The 22,837-nt window shown below is 42.8% G+C and overlaps 2 protein-coding genes across 5 annotated transcripts; both read left to right on the top strand.

Annotated features, from left to right (window-relative positions):
* Positions 1 to 532: 532 nt before the first annotated feature.
* On the top strand, positions 533 to 5,465 carry LOC118232910 (coagulation factor XI-like). Its single transcript, XM_035428154.1, has 10 exons — positions 533 to 667; positions 820 to 976; positions 1,875 to 1,990; positions 2,529 to 2,682; positions 2,930 to 3,051; positions 3,717 to 3,849; positions 3,951 to 4,057; positions 4,182 to 4,317; positions 4,562 to 4,687; positions 4,961 to 5,465. The coding sequence occupies exons 1-9, from the start codon at positions 607 to 609 to the stop codon at positions 4,659 to 4,661; spliced, it is 1,086 nt and encodes a 361-aa protein (XP_035284045.1). The 5' UTR covers positions 533 to 606; the 3' UTR covers positions 4,662 to 4,687; positions 4,961 to 5,465.
* Positions 5,466 to 7,797: 2,332 nt separating this feature from the next.
* Positions 7,798 to 22,366, top strand: LOC118232909 (coagulation factor XI-like). 4 transcript variants are annotated; one of them, XM_035428151.1, is made up of 10 exons: positions 7,798 to 7,880; positions 17,324 to 17,480; positions 17,962 to 18,183; positions 18,729 to 18,888; positions 19,187 to 19,308; positions 20,241 to 20,373; positions 20,475 to 20,575; positions 20,700 to 20,835; positions 21,111 to 21,236; positions 21,508 to 22,366. In XM_035428151.1, exons 2-9 carry the CDS (start codon positions 17,366 to 17,368, stop codon positions 21,208 to 21,210), a joined length of 1,089 nt encoding a protein of 362 aa, XP_035284042.1. In that variant the 5' UTR covers positions 7,798 to 7,880; positions 17,324 to 17,365; the 3' UTR covers positions 21,211 to 21,236; positions 21,508 to 22,366. The 4 variants fall into 4 exon arrangements, with proteins under 4 accessions (XP_035284042.1, XP_035284043.1, XP_035284041.1 ...); XM_035428152.1 differs by having other exon boundaries at positions 7,804 to 7,880; positions 18,068 to 18,183; XM_035428150.1 differs by lacking the exon at positions 7,798 to 7,880 and adding an exon at positions 17,011 to 17,161.
* Positions 22,367 to 22,837: the final 471 nt, after the last annotated feature.

Genomic DNA, 22,837 nt, shown 5'->3' on the forward strand with positions numbered 1-22,837 from the left:
CATGGGCAGATATTACAGGGCCAAGGGATCTGGTGTACATGGAGAAGAGAAGGGGACCAAGGACTGAGCCCTGGGGAACTCCGGTGGTGAGGGGACGGGGTGGTGATACCTTACCCGCCCAGGCAACCTGGAAGGAGCGGTCAGGGTTTTCTACAGAAATGACCAAAATGACCACCAGGAGCCATGTTGCTGATTCCATGAAGGAACTGGATGTTCAGGATAAAAAGAAAAACACAAACGAACACACAAGTAAAATGAGATAATTGACCCAATCTGGATTTAAAGATAAAGTAGACACAATATACCTACGGTAACATTTGATAATGTGAGCAGAATTCATTTTTTATGTATTTATTTGCTTGCTTATGTTAGAGGGACAAATGCAATGTAACATGCATGTCTGCTTGGTTATTTATTTTATAGGGAAAAATCAAGGTCAAGGTCATTGTGACATAATGACAACATAAATTAATAAACTGCAAGGATTAGTCACATATTAGCCCATAAACTTTGCACACCCTTGAACTTTAGACTTCAAGGGTTACAAATATCAGCTTGACTGTCCCTGTCTGGTCAGTTTGGGATGAGAATCCTTGTAGCTCCGAAATGAAAATGACCCGGGTTCTGTTGTGCCTAGTTCTTCTCTGGGGAGCATCTCTCAGTGAAGGTAGAAGCCATTGTTCCAAAAGTAGATAAGAGATTGTTGACGTTGAAAAAGGGGAGAGGGACAGTATTGTCAGAGTTCAATGTTTTGTCAGAGATGCAGAAACATGGTGAGCTGGCTGTAACATTGTTGATGTTGATGGGCTTTTTCCACAGGGTGCAATCCTGAGCTCCAGGAGGACGTGGACTTCCCGAGAAATGACGTCCTGCAGATCCTCTCTCCAGATGCGCTCCACTGCCAGATCGCCTGCACTCAGCACCACTTATGCCTCTTTTTCTCATTTCTTCGATCTGATTGGACCGGGGACAACCAGTATGATCCTTTATCTTATTTTTGCCATTTAAATAGCCACGGGAGCCTCATTGAGGTGGCAGGAAGGGGGGGGGGGGGGCAGGGGAAATGGCGCTGCTTTGGGGTTTTTCAGATTACCTGGCTGATGCCGAAAAAAATAGCAGCCATTTTTGCCTAGAGAGAACGAGAGTGTGATTGAATGGGGAGTGGGCTGAAAAGCTGCCTGGTTTTGTTGATTTATTTTGCCTTCGTTGTTTTTATGTTTTACCTAGAACCCGTGAGGGGGATAGAAGTTTTTTTCTTTTATTTAATTTTCTAACCCTGTATTATGAAACTGCTCTCTCTCTCTCTCTCTCTCTCTCTCTTTCAAATTCAAATTCAAATTCAAAATGCTTTATTGGCATGAAATACACTTGTACTTATTGCCAAAGCGTACACATAGAAACAGGAACAGGAAACATGAAATACGAACAACATTGTGGAAACGACAACAATGCAATCAACAGTGTGGCAATGGCCACAACGAGTAGGCTATACAATAATAACAATAATAAAATCATAACAATAATAATAATAACAATAATAATAATAATAATAATGTAAAAAAATAAAAAAATTTAAAAAAAGATAGAAATGAATAAATAATTAAAATAAATATATTTGTGGTGGTCAACCAGTGTCCCTCAGATTATGGCAGATTATATCTTTCTCTCTCTCTCTCTCTTTCTCTCTCTCTCTCTCTCTCTCTCTCTCTCTCAATGATTGATAAATTGCCAGTGAAAAACAGAATTTGTTCGTCTCCCTTTGTCCAGCTCTTCTGTCCACCCAGGGGGTGTGTAACGGTGTGTGACGTGGTCTCTGCATTCTGCATCGTGCTTGAAGGGAACAGATCTCATTCTGTGTGTCTCTGGTCTCTCAGACAGTTCCACTGCTACCTGAAGTACACGGACTCCGGGAAACCACCCCAAATTATTCATACGAAAGGCATCACTTCTGGCTACTCACTGAAAACCTGTAAAAATCGCAGGAGACGAAGTAAGAGTGTCAGATCACCCAAATCTTTGGCTATTTTGCCATTGGGGTGATATGTTGTATTGTTGGGGAATGCCCTTTCAGTCCTTGTACTGGAGTACTGAAATTATGTATATAGCTACTTAGCAGTAACCCTAGCCATAATAGCATAATTATTAATACCTAATCATTCATGTTACACTTGTTCCAATGACCTTCGGTATGCATTCATTGTACTTAATAAAAGCATCAGACAAAGAAATGTAAAATGTAATGTTGTTCACTGTACTGCAGTATATAGCTGATATTTGTAGGCATTGGTAGAGTGGTGTCGGCCATTTCTATCTTCAAGGAATGGGAAAGGGCAATAGAGATGACATGGGAGTGAAGATTCATAATTCCCAGAATAGGTTCCCATAATTCCCATAATTCCATGCTCTCAGTCATACCCCAGTGTTTTGTCCTAGCATAAAATTAGGGTCTGTTTGAGAACACAGTCTTCATGGATCTGTATGAATTCAGGACATCAGTGTCATGACTAATGGCTTTGTGTGTTTTGCAGCTTGTCTGTCAGCTGTCTATAACGATGTGGACCTCTGGGGAGATGATTACACGTCACTCTATGTAGCAGACTATGAGGACTGTCAGAAGGCTTGCACTAAAGACCTAGGCTGCCAGTTCTTCGCCTTTGCCAACCAATACTTTCCTCAATACAGGTCAGAGCTAGTCTTGTAACCTAAAGGTCACAGGTTTGATTCCCAGGTAGGACACTGCCATTGTACCCTTGAGCAAAGTACTTAACCTGCATTGCTTCAGTATATATCCAGCTGTATAAATGTAAATTATATGTAAAAAGTTGTGTCAGTTGCTCTGGATAAGACAGCTACAGACTCTAACGTTTTCAGAGCAGAGGTGTCTTTGATGCCGTGAATGTCTTCATATTTCCTGTGGCTCTCTCCTTAGAAATCGTTGCTGGCTGAAACACACCAGGGTTTTTCCCAGTCCCCCAAAAGTCCAGCGCTCGAACGGACTGACAAGTGGCTTCTCACACACAATTTGTACAAGCAGCAGCACGGAAGGAAACAGTTTGTACACACAACACTTCATTACCCCCTCTCCCCCCACGGACACACACACACAGACACACACACACACACACATACATACACATACATACACACATGGTAAATGGTAAATGGACTGCATTTATATAGCGCTTTTATCCAAAGTGCTTTACAATTGATGCCTCTCATTCACCCATTCACACACACACTAACACACCAATGTTGAAAGGCTGCCATGCAAGGTACCAATCAGCTCGTTGGGAGCAATTAGGGGTTAGGTGTCTTGCTCAGGGACACTTTGACACACCCAGGGCGAAGGATCGAACCGGCAACCCTCCGACTGCCAGACAACCGCTCTTACCTTCTGAGCTATGCAGGCCTAGCCACATATGCACACGTACATGCAAACACACACACACATCCACACACAAATACACAGACACACTTGCTATATATTCATTGTAGTATCTGGAATTTGATCTGTTCCAAAACACAAAAATAAGCTTCTTTAGTCAGATTCATGTCAAACATCATGCTCTGTGCAATACAAACAAAATTCTATTATTTTGCTGAAATTTAAAAAAAGAGAATGAGATTTCTTTTCTTTAATGATTTACTTTTTTCCTGGCACCTGTGCTGAGCTATGGATGTAGGTATTATGTACTTTGATGTTCATTTTCCTGCAGACTGCCGGTACAAGTTGCAAACCGACACAAATTTTCCCGGGTATGACTTTGAGCAGGTTCCTTCACCCTCACCTGAATACTGCCATTTTTTATGCACCATCCACCCACGTTGCACCTTCTATTCATACATAAGGCATGTTGTACATTTTTTATTTGACAATTTAACCATTTTCATTGAGGTTGTCGTAATATGCAAACGAGCCAAGCAGTGAAGCAGGCACTCTCTCTTTCCAGGGATGCGATGGTTTGCTACTTAAAGAACACCAAAGAAGAACGGCCCCATGCTTCAGAAGAAGGAATCATCTCAGGCTACCCAACACGCTTCTGCGAATCCTCAAACGGTGAGGGCGAATGTCGAGGAATATTCCCCTGACTTCACACACAGCGTAAACCGCCAAATGTCTTTGAAAACCTCCCAGAGTTCAGTAGTGCAGGTGTGGAGGTGACGGTTGTTCCCGCCTACAGAATGTGTGAGGACTTCGTATGAAAACGTAGACTTTCCAGGGTTCGACAGGCGCTCCATCCAGGTGAACAAAGCACAGAGCTGCCAGGAAGCCTGCACGTCTGATCCCGACTGCCACTTCTACACCTATGTCTACAGGTAACTTCATGAACCTGCCTCGCTTCCCAGCTCTGTCTTCCGCATTCATGTGCAAACACAAGCAGATGCTCACACGTGTCTGTACACACACACGTATGTAGAAGCATGTACTCATAGTGACAGAAAGACTATTATGTCACAAGTACCTACTGTATCAAAAAGGACTTGTTATTTCCGGATGCCAGTGAAATCTTGAGGTTTCTTCACTGTTTTCCTTCCATTGTGCATGTATACATCTCTATAGTGGGGACTGTTACCTGAAGCAGGTGATCACAGTCCCCGTGCCTTCAAAGGTGGATATCAGGAAGGGTATGGTTTCTGGGTTCCACCTGAGGGACTGCTGAGCAGAGTGGAAGGAAGGATAAGACAGGTGTGTATTAATGCTCTTATGCATGTATTAAGATTACTGGCTAAGAATAATTATTAGGGGGTCAAGCACAAAGGGTGCGTAGGGCCCCTATTGTTTTTGCTCAAATTCTTCTTCTTCACCTTCTTCTGCTCTTCTTCTCCATTGGAAAATACCTGACAAGTTTCATAGTTCCAGAATAAACAAAAAGGTTTCATGATGATCAGCTATTACTAAACCTGTCACATGCCTTCTGACAACTGATTGGCTGATGGTGGCCTTTTTTTAAATTTTTAGATATGACTTTATGCAAGACCATTCAAGATGCAAGAACACGACTCACATGCTCCATCCAAAGCATATAAGATGTCGTTTGACTAAGTGAGCTGCAAGATTCGCCAAGACATTTCACTTACCTAAAGGCACGAGAAACGCTGCAGACGGATAGATGCCTCCCACAAGGCAAAATTTGAAGACAAAATACATATTTTACTGGAATAAATACAATCTATATAGGAATTGTTGCAATAAGGAATACAAAGTTTGAAAAAATTACTGAAATGTCTGAAATGAAAGGCCAACTTGTGAAAACACATAGGTGTTCACATTCAGTATACATACGTACCATTTTACACTAAGGACACTGCACTTACCTGTTCATGCTTCAGACATTCAAATGTTAAAATGAGGTGTTATTACTTTCTGGTCTCTCATAAAAGCATGTTATTCTGTCTAATAGTGCTGTCTTCATGAATTCCTTGATAAGCAATTGTTTGATTCATTAATTGATTCATTAACTAGATACATTTTCAGACCTGTGCCAATTTTAAATTTGTGTTTCTGTCATAATTACTGAAATTATTAGTGCACTTTTTTTTTAGTAAAACTACATGGTGTGTGCGCTCACATACAACAGTATAATGAATATCATCAAAAACACGTTTTAAATGTACAAAAATGCCAAGTCACTCACACGTACGAGACATACACCATCTATAACTCATTCATTCAGGTGCATTCCTTCCTCCCGTCCAATGCATGCTGGGATAGGCTCCAGCACCTCCCGTGACCGGGATTAAGCGGGTATAGATAATGGATGGATGGTTCTTAATTATTGGATTATTTTCCTCAGCACATCTCTGTTGCATGTCTCTACACAGTAAAATGGCCAGTGTTAATTCAACTCTTCACTGTGTTAGTTCAACTCTTAACAGATAACAACTGTTCCCACTCTGGAATGTAGGAATTTGAATGTACAGTGTTAGAGTTGAATTAACACTGGACATTTTACTGTGAACACTTCTGATCAAGTCACTTCTGATTCTGGGTAAGAGTGGGGCATAAACTAAGGGACATGACTAACATTAAGTAGCGTAAGCTAATGGCAGCTACTGCTTTTAAATCGGCATTAGGTGATTTTGAAGGCTTTTAATACCGATTTTCCCATATTTTATTCCGCATTAAAAACCCTTTTGAATTGTCCACCGTGGGGGGGAAAGATGAGGGATTTCTCATCTGTTTTCATCTCCATGCATAAGCCACAACAGTCTGATCTTCTGACCCATGCATGAGGCAGATCCCTGGAGAAGAGCTTTAATAATAAAGATCCTGCATGCATTGCTTTGATGCTGACAATGGTCTGAGTGCTCCAGAATAAATGTAAAAAAATTTTTTAAGTGACAGCACTGGCTTAAGCTGTAAAGTAAACGTGATGTCAACCAGTGTTTTTGTTCCAGGTTGTAAAACGCTCCAATTATTAATCCTACCGCAGGTTCTTCTGATTCCTGTTCAAACGTAGCCTCAACAGAAGGGCTGTGTGTGTGAGTGTGTGTGTGTGTGTGTGTGTTTTTTTTTGTTTGTTTTTTTTGCAGAATACAGCCAAATAACTCTGTAATCCTCTAAACACATTCTAAACACAAAACTGCTTTGACAACAAGATCTAGTTGTAAAGAACAGATTTGCAAAAAATATATAATTAAGGCACCTTCATTCAAAAAAATGACAAGCCTTGCTTTACCCTCCCATCTTTGGAATCAAACTGTGTTAACTGTTACATGATCTGGAAGAACTAACAAGGAAACTTCATGTAACATTTGTTCATTCGTTTATTAATTGGGATGGTAGGTATGCTATCCGCCTAGGTACACCTTTGCGGGGTGTGCCCCATACCTATACAGTACCGTTTGCTGCTTTTCAGGGTTTTCTACAGAAATTACCAAAATGACCACCAGGAGCCATGTTGCCGATTCCATGAAGAAACTGGATGGTCAGGATAAAAGAAAAACACAAACGAACACACAAGTAAAATGAGATAATTGACCCAATCTGGATTTAAAGATAAAGTAGACACAGGGTGGGTGGAAAAAAATACAAAACTCCAAATGAAAGAACAAAAAGACTTTACTTGAAACAAGGAAACAAAAGGGAACAAAAGGGAACAAAAAGCCTCGCAGGGCAACCTTCAACAACGAAGGAAAACTACCAAACGCAGGAACAAAGAAAATCCAGAAAATACAAACACAAGGAAACCAGAACATGGGCAGGAACGCATGGAGCAGGTACATGGGTAGGGGCGCACAAAACAACCAGACATAACCACAAGGATGCAGCACCTGAGTCAAGGGAGGGGGAAACTTAAATAGAACAGACACTGACGAGACACAGGAGGGCACCATGAACAATCAGGCCACAGAGAGGGAAGGGAAAACGAGACACGCAGCAACCAATAATAGGACAATTGAAAACAATCATACAATTAACACAGGGGGAGCAGGACACAAAACAGAGGTGCCGCCATCTGGCGGCCCAACAGGGAAAACGCAGACAGGAACACAGGACCATGACACACAAAATACCTACGGTAACATTTGATAATGTGAGCAGAATTCATTTTTTATGTATTTATTTGCTTGCTTATGTTAGAGGGACAAACGCAATGTAACATGCATGTCTGCTTGGTTATTTATTTTATAGGGAAAAATCAAGGTCAAGGTCATTGTGGCATAATGACAAGATAAATAAATAAACTGCAAGGAATAGTCACATATTAGCCCATAAACTTTGCACACCCTTGAACTTTAGACTTCAAGGGTTACAAATATCAGCTTGACTGTCCCTGTCTGTTCAGTTAGGGATGAGAATCCTTGTAGCTCCGAAATGAAAATGAGCCTGGTTCTGTTGTGCCTAGTTCTTCTCTGGGGAGTATCTCTCAGTGAAGGTAGAAGCCATTGTTCCAAAAGTATCGCAAAAAAGAGATTGTTGACATTGAAAAAGGGGGAGAGGGACAGTATTTTCAGAGTTCGATGTTTTGTCAGAGATGCAGAAACACAGTGAGCTGGCTGTAACATTGTTGACGTTGATGGGCTTTTTCCACAGGTTGCAATCCTGAGCTCCAGGAGGACGTTTTATCCAAAGCGCTTTACAATTGATGCCTCTCATTCACCCATTCACACACTCACTCACACACCAACGGTGAAAGGGTGCCATGCAAGGTACCAATTAGCTCGTTGGGAGCAATTAGGGGTTAGGTGTCTTGCTCAGGGACACTTTGACACACCCAGGGCGAAGGATCGAACCAGCAACCCTCCGACTGCCAGACAATCGCTCTTACCTCCTGAGCTATGTGGGCCTAGCCACATACACACACGTACATACAAACACACACACATCCACACACATATACACAGACACACTTGCTCTATATTCATTGGAGTATCTGGAATCTGGTCTGTTCCAAAACACAAAAAAAAGCTTCTATAGTCAGATTCATGTCAAACATCATACTCTGTGCAATAAAAAACAAAATTCTATTATTTTGCTAAAATAATAGTGTGGTTTATCACAGTGTTACGGTTGCTCTCAAGCCCCCGCAAACATAAGCGATGCCGACATCACGGTTTCCCAAAACTAACCAATAACTTTATTTAAATACAAAAAGAAATACTAAAATAGCTGCAAAACACCAGATAAAATCAAAACCCGGCCGTGGTTGAGAGATAAGGAGAAAAAGCTCCCATCTCCTGAGAAGCCGACTCCAGGCTTCTTAAAAGGGCACCGCCACAGGTGCTCACAATTAACGTTAACAAGACACACGCGTGTCCAAACGGCCAGCGCCCCCACCTGAGGCGGAGGGACGTAACACACAGTATATCACAAAATTACCAAAACACACTGATGTCAAAATGCTCTTTTAGACCACGAGGGTGTTGTTTATTTAATGCTATAAAGTTTCAGTTTTCCAGTTTTCTCTTCTTAGAAGCAGCATGTGTCATGGTCCTGTTTTCCTGTCTGTGTTTCCCTTGTTGGGCCGCCAGATGGCGGCACTTCTGTTTTGTGTCCTGCTCCCCCCCTGTTAATTGTATGATTGTTTTCAATTGTCTCGTTATCCCATCATTGTTCCCACCTGTGTCTTGTTATCCCCTCCTTCTGGTTTGATTGTTTTTTGAGTTCACCTGTGTCTTGTTACCCCCTGTCTATTTAAGTTCTTTGTCCCCTTGACTCGGGTGCTGGTTCCTTGTGTTTGTTTCCGATGTATGTTCAGACCATTCATACCTGCCTGCGGTTTTTTTTTTTTTTTTTTTTACCTGTTTGTGTTTGTTCCCGAATTCTGTTTTTTGCAAACCGTATGTACCTGCCTGTATTTTGTTCCTGACTTGTGTTTTGTTTGACCTTCCCTTGTGCTCTGCCTTCCCGTGTTCTGCCCTGCCTGTGTTTTTGAGTTCCTGTTTTCTGTTTCATTAGATTATTTTTTGAGTTTGTGTTTTTGCCCATTGTGGCCTTGTCTGTTCCCTGTTTGTTCACCTGTCGTTAGTAAAGTCTTTGTTAATTTTCCCTTGTGAGTTTGTTTTTTTCCCCTCTGCGTTTGGGTCCCCCTACCCGTACCGTGATAGCATGTTTAACTGAGAGTGAGATTTCTTTTCTTTAATGATTTACTTTTTTCCCGGCACCTGTGCTGATATGTGGATGTAGGTATTACGTGCTTTGTTTATTTTCCTGCAGACTTCCCGTATAAGTTGCAAACCAACACAAATTTTCCCGGGTATGACTGAGCAGGTTGCTTCACCCTCACCTGAATACTGCCAATTTTTACGCACCATCCACCCACGTTGCACCTTCTATTCATACGGAAGGCATGTTGTACATTTTTTATTTAACAATTCAACCATTTTCATTGAGGTTTTTGTAATATGCAAATGAGCCAAGCAGTGAAGCAGGCACTCTCTCTTTCCAGGGATGCGATGGTTTGCTACTTAAAGAACACCAAAGAAGAACGGTCCAATGCTTCAAATGAAGGAATCACCTCAGGCTACCCATATTTATGCTTTTAGGCTCCTCTGGGATGGGAAAAACACAACACACACACACTCACAGATCTCAAGGAATGTAAGGGGAGGATCTTGGCACATCAACATTTTCACCATCTGCGTCATGTTGAGAAAAACAAAAGAGAAACACCACGTGGGGTTCACCTACATTTCTGTCAGGGCCACTGTCATCAAAGTAGAACTTTATTGACAATAAAGGCAATACAGTTATGTTTGGCGGTATGTCTCTGTTCTGGAGCTCTCCCGCCAACCACGCAGCCTGTGTGGATAAGGCCGGGAGGCCAGCAGCCAAACCCCAAAACAACCATATGCCGACGTGGTATTAATAAGTGTCTCCGGCTGATGTGATGACTATGTGTACGACCACCTGGAGGAAGCCCTTCGTCCAGTCAAGCCCTTCGGCTTGAGGCCGTCTATTTTTTACATGGATCAGTGGTTATGTGTACCAACAGCATGTTGGACGTTCCCCTGAGGCCAATAGTTAGATGAATTATTAATTAATAAACCAGGGGAACATACTATGTGAGATGTACTATTAGGCTATGTGTACCGACAGCTTGTCGGTATTTCCCCTCGAGCGCCGAGATTTAAACTAAACCGGGGGAAATATGCTACTACCTGCATCAGTGTAAATGAATCCTCACTCATTGCCATCCATACAAGCATGCATGGACAAGACCGGGAGGGGGCAGCAGCAAAAACCCCCAAAACAACCATACGCCAACATGTTGTTAGTACTTAGTCATCACTTCAGCCGGAGACTATGTGAAACGCCATTCGGCTATCATCCGGTCAGCTCGAGGCCGTTCTAACATTGTGGGTCAGTGGCTATGTGTACCAAGCTTTTTTTTTTTGGCCTTTCCCCTGAAGCGGGAGTAAATGAAACCAGGGGAAAATACTATTTGTAATGTTGAAAGCTATGCCTACGTGTATGGCCTTGGCTTCTATCAGTCAAATTTATTTGTATAGTGTATTTTACGGCAGTTGTCACAATGCACTTTATGGACAACCCTGGCCTGAACCCCCACAGGAGCAAGCCTAAGGCGACAGTGGCAAGGAAAACTCCCTGTGGCAGAGGAAGAAACCTCGGAAGGAACCAGGCTCAAGGGGGAAACCCATCCTCCTCTGGTCGGCTCAGGTTGTTGATTGTGACAAGCACATCAGTCAGTGGCTTAGCTACCTCGTAAGCCCAAGGCCATTCAAACGAATCACCAAATATTATTAGGCGATGTGTACCAACAGCTTGTTGGTATTTCCCCCCAGCACAGAGATTTAAACCAATTAGAGGGAAATATACTACTCATATTAGTGTAATGAATCCTTGTTCGGTAGTAGTAGCAGCAGCAGCAGCAGCAATAAACAGAAGGAGCAGTAGGAGCAGTAGCATCAGCAGCAGCAACACAGTAGCCGTAACATCAGCAGTAGTGGCAGCAGTAACGCAGCAGCAGTAGCACCCAGCAGCAGCAGAAACAGTACCAGCAGCAGCAGCTTCAGTAGCAGTAGCACCCAGCAGCAGCAACAGCAGCAGCAGCAGCAGCAGCAGTAGCAGTAGCAGCAGCACTAGCAGCAACAGCAGTAGCAGTAGCAGCACTAGCAGCAGCAGGAAACTGATTATAGAGGAAACGTTGGCGGCTGCGACACCGGTACTTGTCAGTAGACAGTAGCAGCCGTGCTCCTATACTGCAAAGCTCATAGCTTTTGAACGGAAAATGTGTCAATGCCAACGGATGAAAGAAGTACATGTCCAAAGCCCCGTAGCTTCACTGAGGATGCCGGGAACCATCACTGCTGTCGTTGCCGCACTGGAGCAGGAGTGGTGGTGTAGAACTCCGGAATGGGGACCACATTGCCAATGAGACGGAGGCGGACGGCAACCAGATTTCGTCATGGCATTTCCCAATGAAGGCTCCTCAGGGCTCGCATGGGGGCCCCACCACAGGTACCGGGTCATGGAGGAGAGGATGGAAAACAGTGCTACAAAATATAGCTAATTTAAGCATATTTGCCATGGTGAGATCACAAAGAACCACGAAGCATAAGGAAATGCAGTTTCCAACAGTGGGTACTTCGGGGTTGAAACTCTTGCCTTAAAAGAGAGACCAGTTTGTGAACGGAGTTATGAGGCTGAAGAGTCTATGCATCTTTTAAAAAGTGGGGGGAAATGCATTCTGCAGAGATTGGATGAACATATTACTGCTTCTGCCCATCAGGCGTCACAATGAGGCTAATCTTGGGTTGCGCTACCGGAAGCGACTCCTGCCAAACGGATACGCTGGAAAAGATGCATAGCCTGGTCCCGAAAGCCGAGACGATTGGCGATCGTGTTTTTGAGTTTCGCTTAATTCGCTGACATAAGGGCCACTCCGGGCGAGGGCGGGCATCGAAGCAATAAGGTTCGAAGAATTATTTCTCAATACGTCACTATTTAAATATTATTTAACAGTTGGGCACAGTGGGCTGCTTTAAAGCGCCACATTGCATTACTAATATGCTTACCGAATGAGTATATTAGGAGAGGAATTGGAACCAGTGTTTTTACTTTTTTTAATTTATTTATCCATCGTATTGCACTCTATTTAGACGAAAATGCAATGTACGATTAAAGAAACTATGACAAAGTTGCGAAAGCACATGCTACAAATCTGCCTGGAACCAGCCATAACCCGGAGCAGATGCAATAGATGACGCGCAACGCCGTTCGCGTGAGCATGCAATTGTAGAGACGGCGAGGCCAATACCTAGTCTATGTGGAGCATGTCCGTAGCAGGAGGTATAAATTTTTCCTCAACATATGTGCTCAGTCGTGTGGTCACATGCCTGATCATCAAATCCCTTCTCCGCTGTGATAAGCCTAAACGCCCGTTTAAGTGTCATGGAATACAAGGATACACTTATGAATGCGGAACGTACGCATTCGCGTCTTGCAACAGTACAATATCGAGAGAACCAGTTGGATCAGACAACGTTAAGCCTAATTTGTCTCATTACAATGGACATTAGCAATCCCTAAACATTCAGCATCGTGATCTGACAGCTAAATTAGATAGCCAACCAAATTGTATCCTGACAGATTTAACACCAATATGAATTTTATGTTTTCATTTTTCTGTCACGATGATTGGGTCCCGATAGGGAACCGGCTTTTTAAGCGCAAATCGTGAATCAGAGAAAACTTTCTGTTTCTGAAGTTGAAAGCCGAAGCTGGTTTGCATTTTACAACATTGGCTGTAGCCTACTTGCCGGTAACAGTCTAACACTCCTTGTAGTGTAGCGATTCAGCGAAGGGTAGAATGCAGCTTTGAACAATTTAGACGACTCTGCATCTCTGCTCTTTGCAACACGCCCTGTCGCCCATGTTCAATCTGCCAAACCTATAACAGCCAGAGTTTAACTGCCATCTCACAGCCCAATCCTTCCGGAATAACTGTTTACACCAGGAAGTAGGCCATTAGCCTACAAATACACAAACTATAGCCCGTGTGAGACATGGGGGCTATCTAGTAGCTGCGTGGTAGCGACTGCCCTTAATCCATTAGCCGTTCACAATGAACAAATATTCTTTATCGATACACCCTACTTTTCCATCTCAGCCAAGCGTGAGAACTTTGGCGTTTTCCCAATTCAGACATTTCCGCTTAGATTTACGTGCACGAATCCCAAATTCGCGTAAAACGATTGATTGGAAGACCCCGCTCTGATCAAGTAGGGGATGTAGCGTACGACCCAATTCTACTGCGTTCCGGAAGGTAGCCGAAAGCATTCACGCCAGGGATTCTTTAGCAGTGACAGCATCTAGCGTTGACTCTGGTGGAGAAACTCGACAATAAGCATGCCATTAACTTGTGCCCGCATATGTTGGAACGTTTCCGCTTTTAGCGAAAGACTTGCGATATTCGTGAAACCAGCCCCTCTGTGAGACGTCCCTGCAATCGAACGTGTATATTCGGTGTTGTCAATTTAGCGACTTTTAGAGGAGGCCATAGCTACTTTCCATAGAAATAGTTGGCAACACTATGTATATTATGCGTTTACCGCTAGACTCAGAGCTCAGCAGAATTTAAATAAGGTTGATGACATTAGCCTACCCGACAAGAATCTGCAGCTAGCAGATATGGACGTGGCAGCAGCTTCCATGAAGCTCCCTGGCCAGTTAGCAGTGAAGACAGTGCACCGGTATCCTCAATATCTGGAATATGCCACTTAAACAACTCTTTGCGTGGCTGGCCCCAAATGGATCGCCTGCCTGCTGCAGTTATAGAGCTTAGAGGTAAGGAGCAATGCAAATAAATAGCAAGACTTCCTCATAGCAGCTAACATGTAGCAAGCAGACATGGTTTACACTGGCAGCATGCCGTAGCTGGATTGCAGGAAGAAGCGCCGATTTACGAAGTAACGTGCAGCGCTTGCATGCAGGAGGAGCAGCCGAATAAGTAGAGGGAGGCTGTTTAAGTAGACCGCCCTGTTAGTGAATGTACTGTGATAGGCGAACATCACTCAGCTGAGCCATCAGCTGATTCAGCCGGAGCACTTGACTCTCGTGGCCTGCCAGAACTATGATGCTCCATTTTCGAATATCTGATGAAATTACTTTCGGCTCCACAACGCTCTTATAGTTTTCTCAACGCTCTTATAGACCGCCCTGTTAGTGAATGTACTGTGATAGGCGAACATCACTCAGCTGAGCCATCAGCTGATTCACCCGGAGCGCTTGACTCTCGTGGCCTGCCAGAACTATGATGCTCCATTTTCGAATATCTGATGGAATTACTTTCGGCTCCACAACGCTCTTATAGTTTCAAAAACATGTTCTCGCAATGCTTTTTTTCCCGTTGCGCTCACAATGGCTGGTCATGTCATTTGACAAGATCTAGAACATGATAACGGTTCTTTGCACAACCAGTGTGTGCTGCTTGCGATCCAGTTAGCCACAACCAGGAACAAGTTTTCAAAGCAAAACCAGCTCTTGGTGAAAACCTTCTAGGTGAAAATGACATAGTTGCCTTGACAACCGCACAAATCAGGCTCTGGGCAAAGTTATGGCAAATAACGATATAGCCATTAGCGGGCTAGCTAGTGGGCGCTTTTAGCCAAAGCGACTTACAAAAGTGCTTTTCGCATGGCGGGCACCATCATAAGAGCTAGAGATGGGTACAGATACAGTCATATAAGAGCCACGCTCAAGGCTGTCTCCCCACGCCCTACATGATAAAGAGAGAGAATGATTGTTGTTGTTTTTTTAGATTAAAAGATTTAAAGAGGTGTGTTTTAAACAATTTCTCTGTGCAGTTTCTATGGGGCAGCAAACAAAACAAAAGGACAAACAAAAAAAATTTGACCCATATAGACCAGGTTGTGGCTACATGGAGGTGAATGGTACTGATTAAGTAGAAGGCTGAGATGTCTTTGGGTTTCATGTCTAATTGATGCATTTTTTTAAAATGGCGATGTGGTCTGAAAAGTTGCTTGATCTAGCAACAAATTTGCTAAGTTGGCAACACATTAGCCAGACAAAGCCTCAGGATGCTGGCCACACAGGAGTAACCAGCATCGCCCAGCCATGTGCTACAATGCCAGACAGTCAATTCTTAAAGGGACAGTGACCTTCATTTATAATCATGTTCCCTTTTTTAAAGGGACAGTGATCTGCATTGATGACCAGATTCCCTTTCTTAAAGGGACAGTGACCTGCATTTATGACCAGATTGCCTTCTCAGGTGTTTAACCTGAGCTTCATCACTTAATCGATGCATCACCAGTGGAACAAATACACAATGCTTGAGAAATGAAAATACAAACGGCATTCTGGGTAAGAGTGGGGCATAAGCTAAGGGACATGAATAACATTAAATAACGTAAGGTACTGGCAGCTACAGCTTTTAAATCGGCATTAGGTGATTTTGAGGGCTTACCTAATACCGGTTTCCCCATATTTTATTCCGCATTAAAAACCCTTTTGAATTGTCCACCGTGGGGGGGAAAGATGAGGGATTTCTCATCTGTTTTCATCTCCATGCATAAGCCACAACAGTCTGATCTTCTGACCCATGCATGAGGCAGATCCCTGGAGAAGAGCTTTAATAATAAAGATCCTGCATGCATTGCTTTGATGCTGACAATGGTCTGAGTGCTTCAGAATAAATGTAAAAAACATTTTTTTAAAGTGACAGCACTGGCTTAAGCTGTGAAGTAAACGTGATGTCAACCAGTGTTTTTGTTCCAGATTGTAAAACACTCCAATTATTAATCCTACTGCAGGTTCTTCTGATCCCTGTTCAAATGTAGCCTTCAACAGAAGGGCTGTGTGTGTGTGTGTTTTTGTTTGTTTGTTTTTTTGCAGAATACAGCCAAATAACTCTGTAATCCTCTAAACACATTCTAAACACAAAACTGCTTTGACAACAAGATCTAGTTGTAAAGAACAGATTTGCAAAAAATATATAATTAAGGCACCTTCATTCAAAAAAATGACAAACCTTGCTTTACCCTCTCATCTTTGGAATCAAACTGTGTTAATTGTTACATGATCTGGAAGAACTAACAAGGAAACTTCATGTAACATTTGTTCATTCGTTTATTAATTGGGATGGTAGGTATGCCATCCGCCTAGGTACACCTTTGCGGGGTGTGCCCCATACCTATACAGTACCGTTTGCTGCTTTTCAGGGTTTTCTACAGAAATTACCAAAATGACCACCAGGAGCCATGTTGCTGATTCCACTAAGAAACTGGATGGTCAGGATAAAAAGAAAAACACAAGTAAAATGAGATAATTTTCCCAATCTGGATTTAAAGATAAAGTAGACACAAAATACCTACGGTAACATTTAATAATGTGAGCAGAATTCATTTTTTATGTATTTATTTGCTTGCTTATGTTAGAGGGACAAATGCAATGTAACATGCATGTCTGCTTGGTCATTTATTTTATAGGGAAAAATCAAGGTCAAGGTCATTGTGGCATAATGACAAGATAAATAAATAAACTGCAAGGATTAGTCACATATTAGCCCCCAAACTTTGTACACCCTTGAACTTTAGACTTCAAGGGTTACAAATATCAGCTTGACTGTCCCTGTCTGGTCAGTTTGGGATGAGAATCCTTGTAGCTCCGAAATGAAAATGACCCGGGTTCTGTTGTGCCTAGTTCTTCTCTGGGGAGCATCTCTCAGTGAAGGTAGAAGCCATTGTTCCAAAAGTAGATATCGCAAAAAAGAGATTGTTGACGTTGAAAAAGGGGGAGAGGGACAGTATTGTCAGAGTTCGATGTTTTGTCAGAGATGCAGAAACACGGTGAGCTGGCTGTAACATTGTTGACGTTGATGGGCTTTTTCCACAGGGTGCGATCTTGAGCTCCAGGAGGACGTGAACTTCCCAGGAAATGACGTCCTGCAGATCCTCTCTCCAGATGCGATCCACTGCCAGATCGCCTGCACTCAGCACCACTCCTGCCTCTTTTTCTCATTTCTTCGATCTGATTGGACCGAGAACAACGAGTATGGTCCTTTAGCTTATTTTTGCCATTTAAATAGCCACGGGAGCCTCATTGAGGTGGCAGGAAGGGGGGGGGGGGGGGGGGGGGGGGGCAGGGGAAATGGCGCTGCTTTGGGGTTTTTCTGAATACCTGGCTGATGCCGGAAAAAATGGCGGCCATTTTTGCATAGAAAGAACGAGAGTGTGATTGAATGGGGAGTGGGCTGAAAAGCTCCCTGGTTTTCTTAATTTATTTTGCCTTTGTTGTTTTTATGTTTTACCTAGAACCCGTGAGGGGGATAGAAGTTTTTTTCTTTTATTTAATTTTCTAACCCTGTATTATGAAACTGCTCTCTTTCTCTCTCTCTCTCTCTCTCTCTCTCTCTCTTTCTCTCTCTCTCTCTCTCTTTCTCTCTCTCTCTCTCTCTCTCTCTCTCTCTCTCTCTCTCAATGATTGATAAATTGCCAGTGAAAAACGGAATTAGTTCGTCTCCCTTTGTCCAGCTCTTCTGTCCACCCAGGGGTGTGTAACGGTGTGTGACGTGGTCTCTGCATTCTGCATCGTGCTTGAAGGGAACAGATCTCATTCTGTGTGTCTCTGGTCTTTCAGCCAGTTCTACTGCTACCTGAAGCACACGGACTCCAAGAAACCACCCAAAATTAATAATAGGAAAGGCATCACTTCTGGCTACTCGCTGAAAACCTGTAAAGATCGCAAGAGACAAAGTAAGAGTGTCACATCACCCAAATCTTTGGCTATTTTGCCATTGGGGTGACATGTTGTATTGTTGGGGAATGCCCTTTCAGTCCTTGTACTGGAGTACAGAAATTATGTATATTGCTACTTAGCAGTAACCCTAGCCATAATCAGCATAATTATTAATACCAAATCATTCATGTTACACTTGTTCCAATGACCTTCGGTATTCATTCATTGTACTTTTTTTGGATAAAAGCATCAGCCAAAGAAATGTAAAATGTAATGTTGTTCATTGTACTGCAGTATATAGCTGATATTTGTAGGCATTGGTAGAGTGGTGTCGGCCATTTCTATCTTCAAGGAATGGGAAAGGGCAATAGAGATGACATGGGAGTGAAGATCCATAATTCCCAGAATAGGTTCCCATAATTCCCATAATTCCATGCTCTCAGTCATACCCCAGTGTTTTGTCCTAGCATAAAATTAGGGTCTGTTTGAGAACAGAGTCTTCATGGATCTGTATGAATTCAGGGCATCAGTGTCATGACTAATGGCTTTGTGTGTTTTGCAGCTTGTCTGTCAGCTGTCTATAACGATGTGGACTTCTGGGGAGATGATTACACGTCACTCTATGTAGCGGACTATGAGGACTGTCAGATGGCTTGCACTAAAGACCCAGGCTGCCAGTTCTTCTCCTTTACTAATCAACACTTTGAAACGCCTCAACACAGGTCAGAGCTAGTCTTGTAACCTAAAGGTCACAGGTTTGATTCCCAGGTAGGACACGTCCGTTGTACCCTTGAGCCAGGTACTTAACCTGCATTGCTTCAGTATATATCCAGCTGTGTAAATGTAAATTCTATGTAAAACGTTGTGTAAGTTGCTCTGGATAAGAGCGTCTGTTAAATGCCTGTAATGTAATGTAATGTATTCCCACAGCCCTGAACAGCTACAGACACTAACATTTTCAGAGCAGAGGTGTCTTTGATGCCGTGAATGTCTTCATATTTGCTGTGGCTCTCTCCTTAGAAATCGTTGCTGGCTGAAACACACCAGGGTTTTTCCCAGTCCCCCAAAACTCCTGCGCTTGAACTGGCTGACAAGTGGCTTCTCACACAGAATTTGTACTGGCAGCAGCACGGAGGGAAACAGTTTGTACACACAACATTACCCCCCCTCTCCACTCCCCCCCCACACACACACACACACACACAAATATCTGCACACACACATGCACGGACACACACACACACACACACATACACACACGCACACACACACAGACACACTCACAGACACACACACACACACACACATATACACACGCACACACACACACACACACACACACACACACACACACACACATGCACGGACACACACACACGCTTCCACACATACATGGTAAATGGTAAATGAACTGCATTTATATAGCGCTTTTATCCAAAGTGCTTTACAACTGATGCCTCTCATTCACACACACACTCACACACCAATGGTGAAAGGCTGCCATGCAAGGTACCAATCAGCTCGTTGGGAGCAATTAGGGGTTAGGTGTCTTGCTCAGGGACACTTTGACACACCCAGGGCGAAGGATCGACCCGGCAACCCTCCAACTGCCAGACAACCGCTCTTACCTTCTGAGCTATGCAGGCCTAGCCACATACGCACACGTACATACAAACACACACACATCCACACACATATACACAGACATACTTGCTGTATATTCATTGGAGTATCCAAAACACAAAAAAAGCTTCTATAGTCAGATTCATGTTAAACATCATACTCTGTGCAATACAAACAAAATGCTATTATTTTGCTGAAATAATACTGTTGTTTATATGTACAGTATATCACAAAATTACCAAAACACACTGATGTCAAAATGCTCTTTTAGACCACGAGGGTGTTGTTTCTTTAATGGTATAAAGTTTCAGTTTTCCAGTTTTCCCTTCTTAGAAGCAGCATGTTTAACTGAGAGTGAGATTTCTTTTCTTTAATGATTTACTTTTTTCCTGGCACCTGTGCTGATATGTGGATGTAGGTATTATGTACTTTGATGTTCATTTTCCTGCAGACTGCCCGTACAAGTTGCAAACCGACACAAATTTTCCCGGGTATGACTTTGAGCAGGTTCCTTCACCCTCACCTGAATACTGCCAATTTTTATGCACCATCCACCCACGTTGCACCTTCTATTCATACACAAGGCATGTTGTACATTTTCTATTTAACAATTCAACCATTTTCATTGAGGTTGTTGTAATATGCAAACGAGCCAAGCAGTGAAGCAGGCACTTTCTCTTTCCAGGATGGTTTGCTACTTAAAGAACGCCAAAGATGGATGGTCCCATGCTTCAAAGGAAGGAGTCACCTCAGGCTACCCAACACGGTTCTGCAAGTCCTCAGACGGTGAGGGCGAATGTTGGGGAACATTCCCCTGACTTCACACACAGCGTAAACCGCCAAATGTCTTTGAAAACCTCCCAGAGTTCAGTAGTGCAGGTGTGGAGGTGACGGTTGTTCCCGCCTACAGAATGTGTGAGGACTTCGTATGAAAACATAGACTTTCGAGGGGCCGACACGTACTCCATCGCGGCGACCAGCTCACAGAGCTGCCAGGAAGCCTGCACGTCTGATCCCGACTGCCACTTCTACACCTATGTCTACAGGTAACTTCATGAACCTGCCTACACCTACGTATGCAGGTAACTTCATGAACCCGCTTCCCAGCTCTGTCTTCCGCGTTCATGTGCAAACACAAGCAGATGCTCACACGTGTCTGTACACACACACGTATGTAGAAGCATGTACTCATAGTGACAGAAAGACTATTATGTCACAAGTACCTACTGTACCAAAAAGGACTTGTTATCTCCAGACGTCAGTGAGATATTGAGGTTTCTTCACTGTTTTCCTTCCATTGTGCATGTATACATCTCTATAGAGGGGAATGTTTCCTGAAGCAGGTGATCACAGTCCCCGTGCCTTCAAAGGTGGTTATCAAAAAGGGTGTGGTTTCTGGGTTCCACCTGAGGGACTGCTGAGCAGAGTGGAAGGAAGGATAAGACAGGTGTGTATTAATGCTCTTATGCATGTATCAAGATTACTGGCTAAGAATAATTATTAGGGGGTCAAGCACAAAGGGTGCGTAGGGCCCCTATTGTTTTTGCTAAAATTCTTCTTCTTCACCTTCTTCTGCTCTTCTTCTCCATTGGAAAATACCTGACAAGTTTCATAGTTCCAGAATAAACAAAAAGGTTTCATGATGATCAGCTATTACTAAACCTGTCACATGCCTTCTGACAACTGATTGGCTGATGGTGGCCATTTTGTTTTTTCAGATATGACTTTATGCAAGACCATTCAAGATGCAAGAACACGACTCACATGCTCCATCCAAAGCATATAAGATGACGTTTGACTAAGTGAGCTGCAAGATTCGCCAAGACATTTCACTTACCTAAAGGCACGAGAAACGCTGCAGACGGATAGATGCCTCCCACAAGGCAAAATTTGAAGACAAAATACATATTTTACTGGAATAAATACAATCTATATAGGAATTGTTGCAATAAGGAATACAAAGTTTGAAAAAATTACTGAAATGTCTGAAATGAAAGGCCAACTTGTGAAAACACATAGGTGTTCACATTCAGTATACATACGTACCATTTTACACTAAGGACACTGCACTTACCTGTTCATGCTTCAGACATTCAAATGTTAAAATGAGGTGTTATTACTTTCTGGTCTCTCATAAAAGCATGTTATTCTGTCTAATAGTGCTGTCTTCATGAATTCCTTGATAAGCAATTGTTTGATTCATTAATTGACTCATTAATTAGATACATTTTCAGACTTATGCCAATTTTAAATTTGTGTTTCTGTCATAATTACTGAAATTATTAGTGCACTTTTTTAGTAAAACTACATGGTGTGTGCGCTCACGTACAACAGAATAATAAATGTATGACATAACAACAGCTTATTGTTTGATCATTAGCCTGATATAGGAATTTCAATTACTTACAAAGTAATACAATGTATGTATTCATGTTTTGTTTAAATCAGGTGATAGCCGTTTATATTCACAGGTCAATCCACAAAGTGCAGCAGACACTCAGAAAATGTTTTGGGTTTGATCACAGAAAGCTTACATAAATGAAAATTCAAACAATAAACACTGTTCTTAATAATGAACACTGTTACGTTCTTTATTTCTAGCGGCACGGTGGTGCTGTGGGTACCGCCGGAAAGTCCTGGGTTCGAGTCCTGGCCTGGGCCTTTCTGTGTGGGCGTGTGAATGAATGGTGTGTGTGTGTTGTCCTGCAATGGACTGTCCAGGGTGCATTCCTTCCTCCCGTCCAATGCATGCTGGGATAGGCTCCAGCACCTCCCATGACCGGGATTAAGCGGGTATAGATAATGGATGGATGGTTCTTAATTACTTGCATTATTTTCCTCAGCACATCTCTGTTGCATGTCTCTACACAGTAAAATGCCCAGCGTTAATTCAACTCTTCACTGTGTTAGTTCAACTCTTAACAGATAACAACTGTTCCCACTCTGGAATGTAGGAATCTGAACGTACACAGTTAGAGTTGAATTAACACTGGACATTTTACTGTGAATACTTCTCTGATCTAACTACAGTGCTGTGCTCAGTCACAC

This window comes from Anguilla anguilla, chromosome 8 (genome assembly GCF_013347855.1).
Source record: "Anguilla anguilla isolate fAngAng1 chromosome 8, fAngAng1.pri, whole genome shotgun sequence".
Classification (NCBI taxonomy): Eukaryota; Metazoa; Chordata; class Actinopteri; order Anguilliformes; family Anguillidae; genus Anguilla; species Anguilla anguilla.

Excerpts from the sequence above, each read along its gene's own strand:
- LOC118232909 (XM_035428151.1), top strand. The coding sequence starts at position 17,366 with ATGACGTCCTGCAGATCCTCTCTCCAGATGCGATCCACTGCCAGATCG. Across the intron at positions 19,309-20,240 it reads CAGCAGCACGGAGGGAAACA|ACTGCCCGTACAAGTTGCAA; the intron begins GTTTGTACACAC and ends ATTTTCCTGCAG. Across the intron at positions 20,576-20,699 it reads GTTCTGCAAGTCCTCAGACG|AATGTGTGAGGACTTCGTAT; the intron begins GTGAGGGCGAAT and ends TCCCGCCTACAG.
- LOC118232910 (XM_035428154.1), top strand. The coding sequence starts at position 607 with ATGAAAATGACCCGGGTTCTGTTGTGCCTAGTTCTTCTCTGGGGAGCA. Across the intron at positions 2,683-2,929 it reads CAATACTTTCCTCAATACAG|AAATCGTTGCTGGCTGAAAC; the intron begins GTCAGAGCTAGT and ends CTCTCTCCTTAG. Across the intron at positions 4,058-4,181 it reads CTTCTGCGAATCCTCAAACG|AATGTGTGAGGACTTCGTAT; the intron begins GTGAGGGCGAAT and ends TCCCGCCTACAG.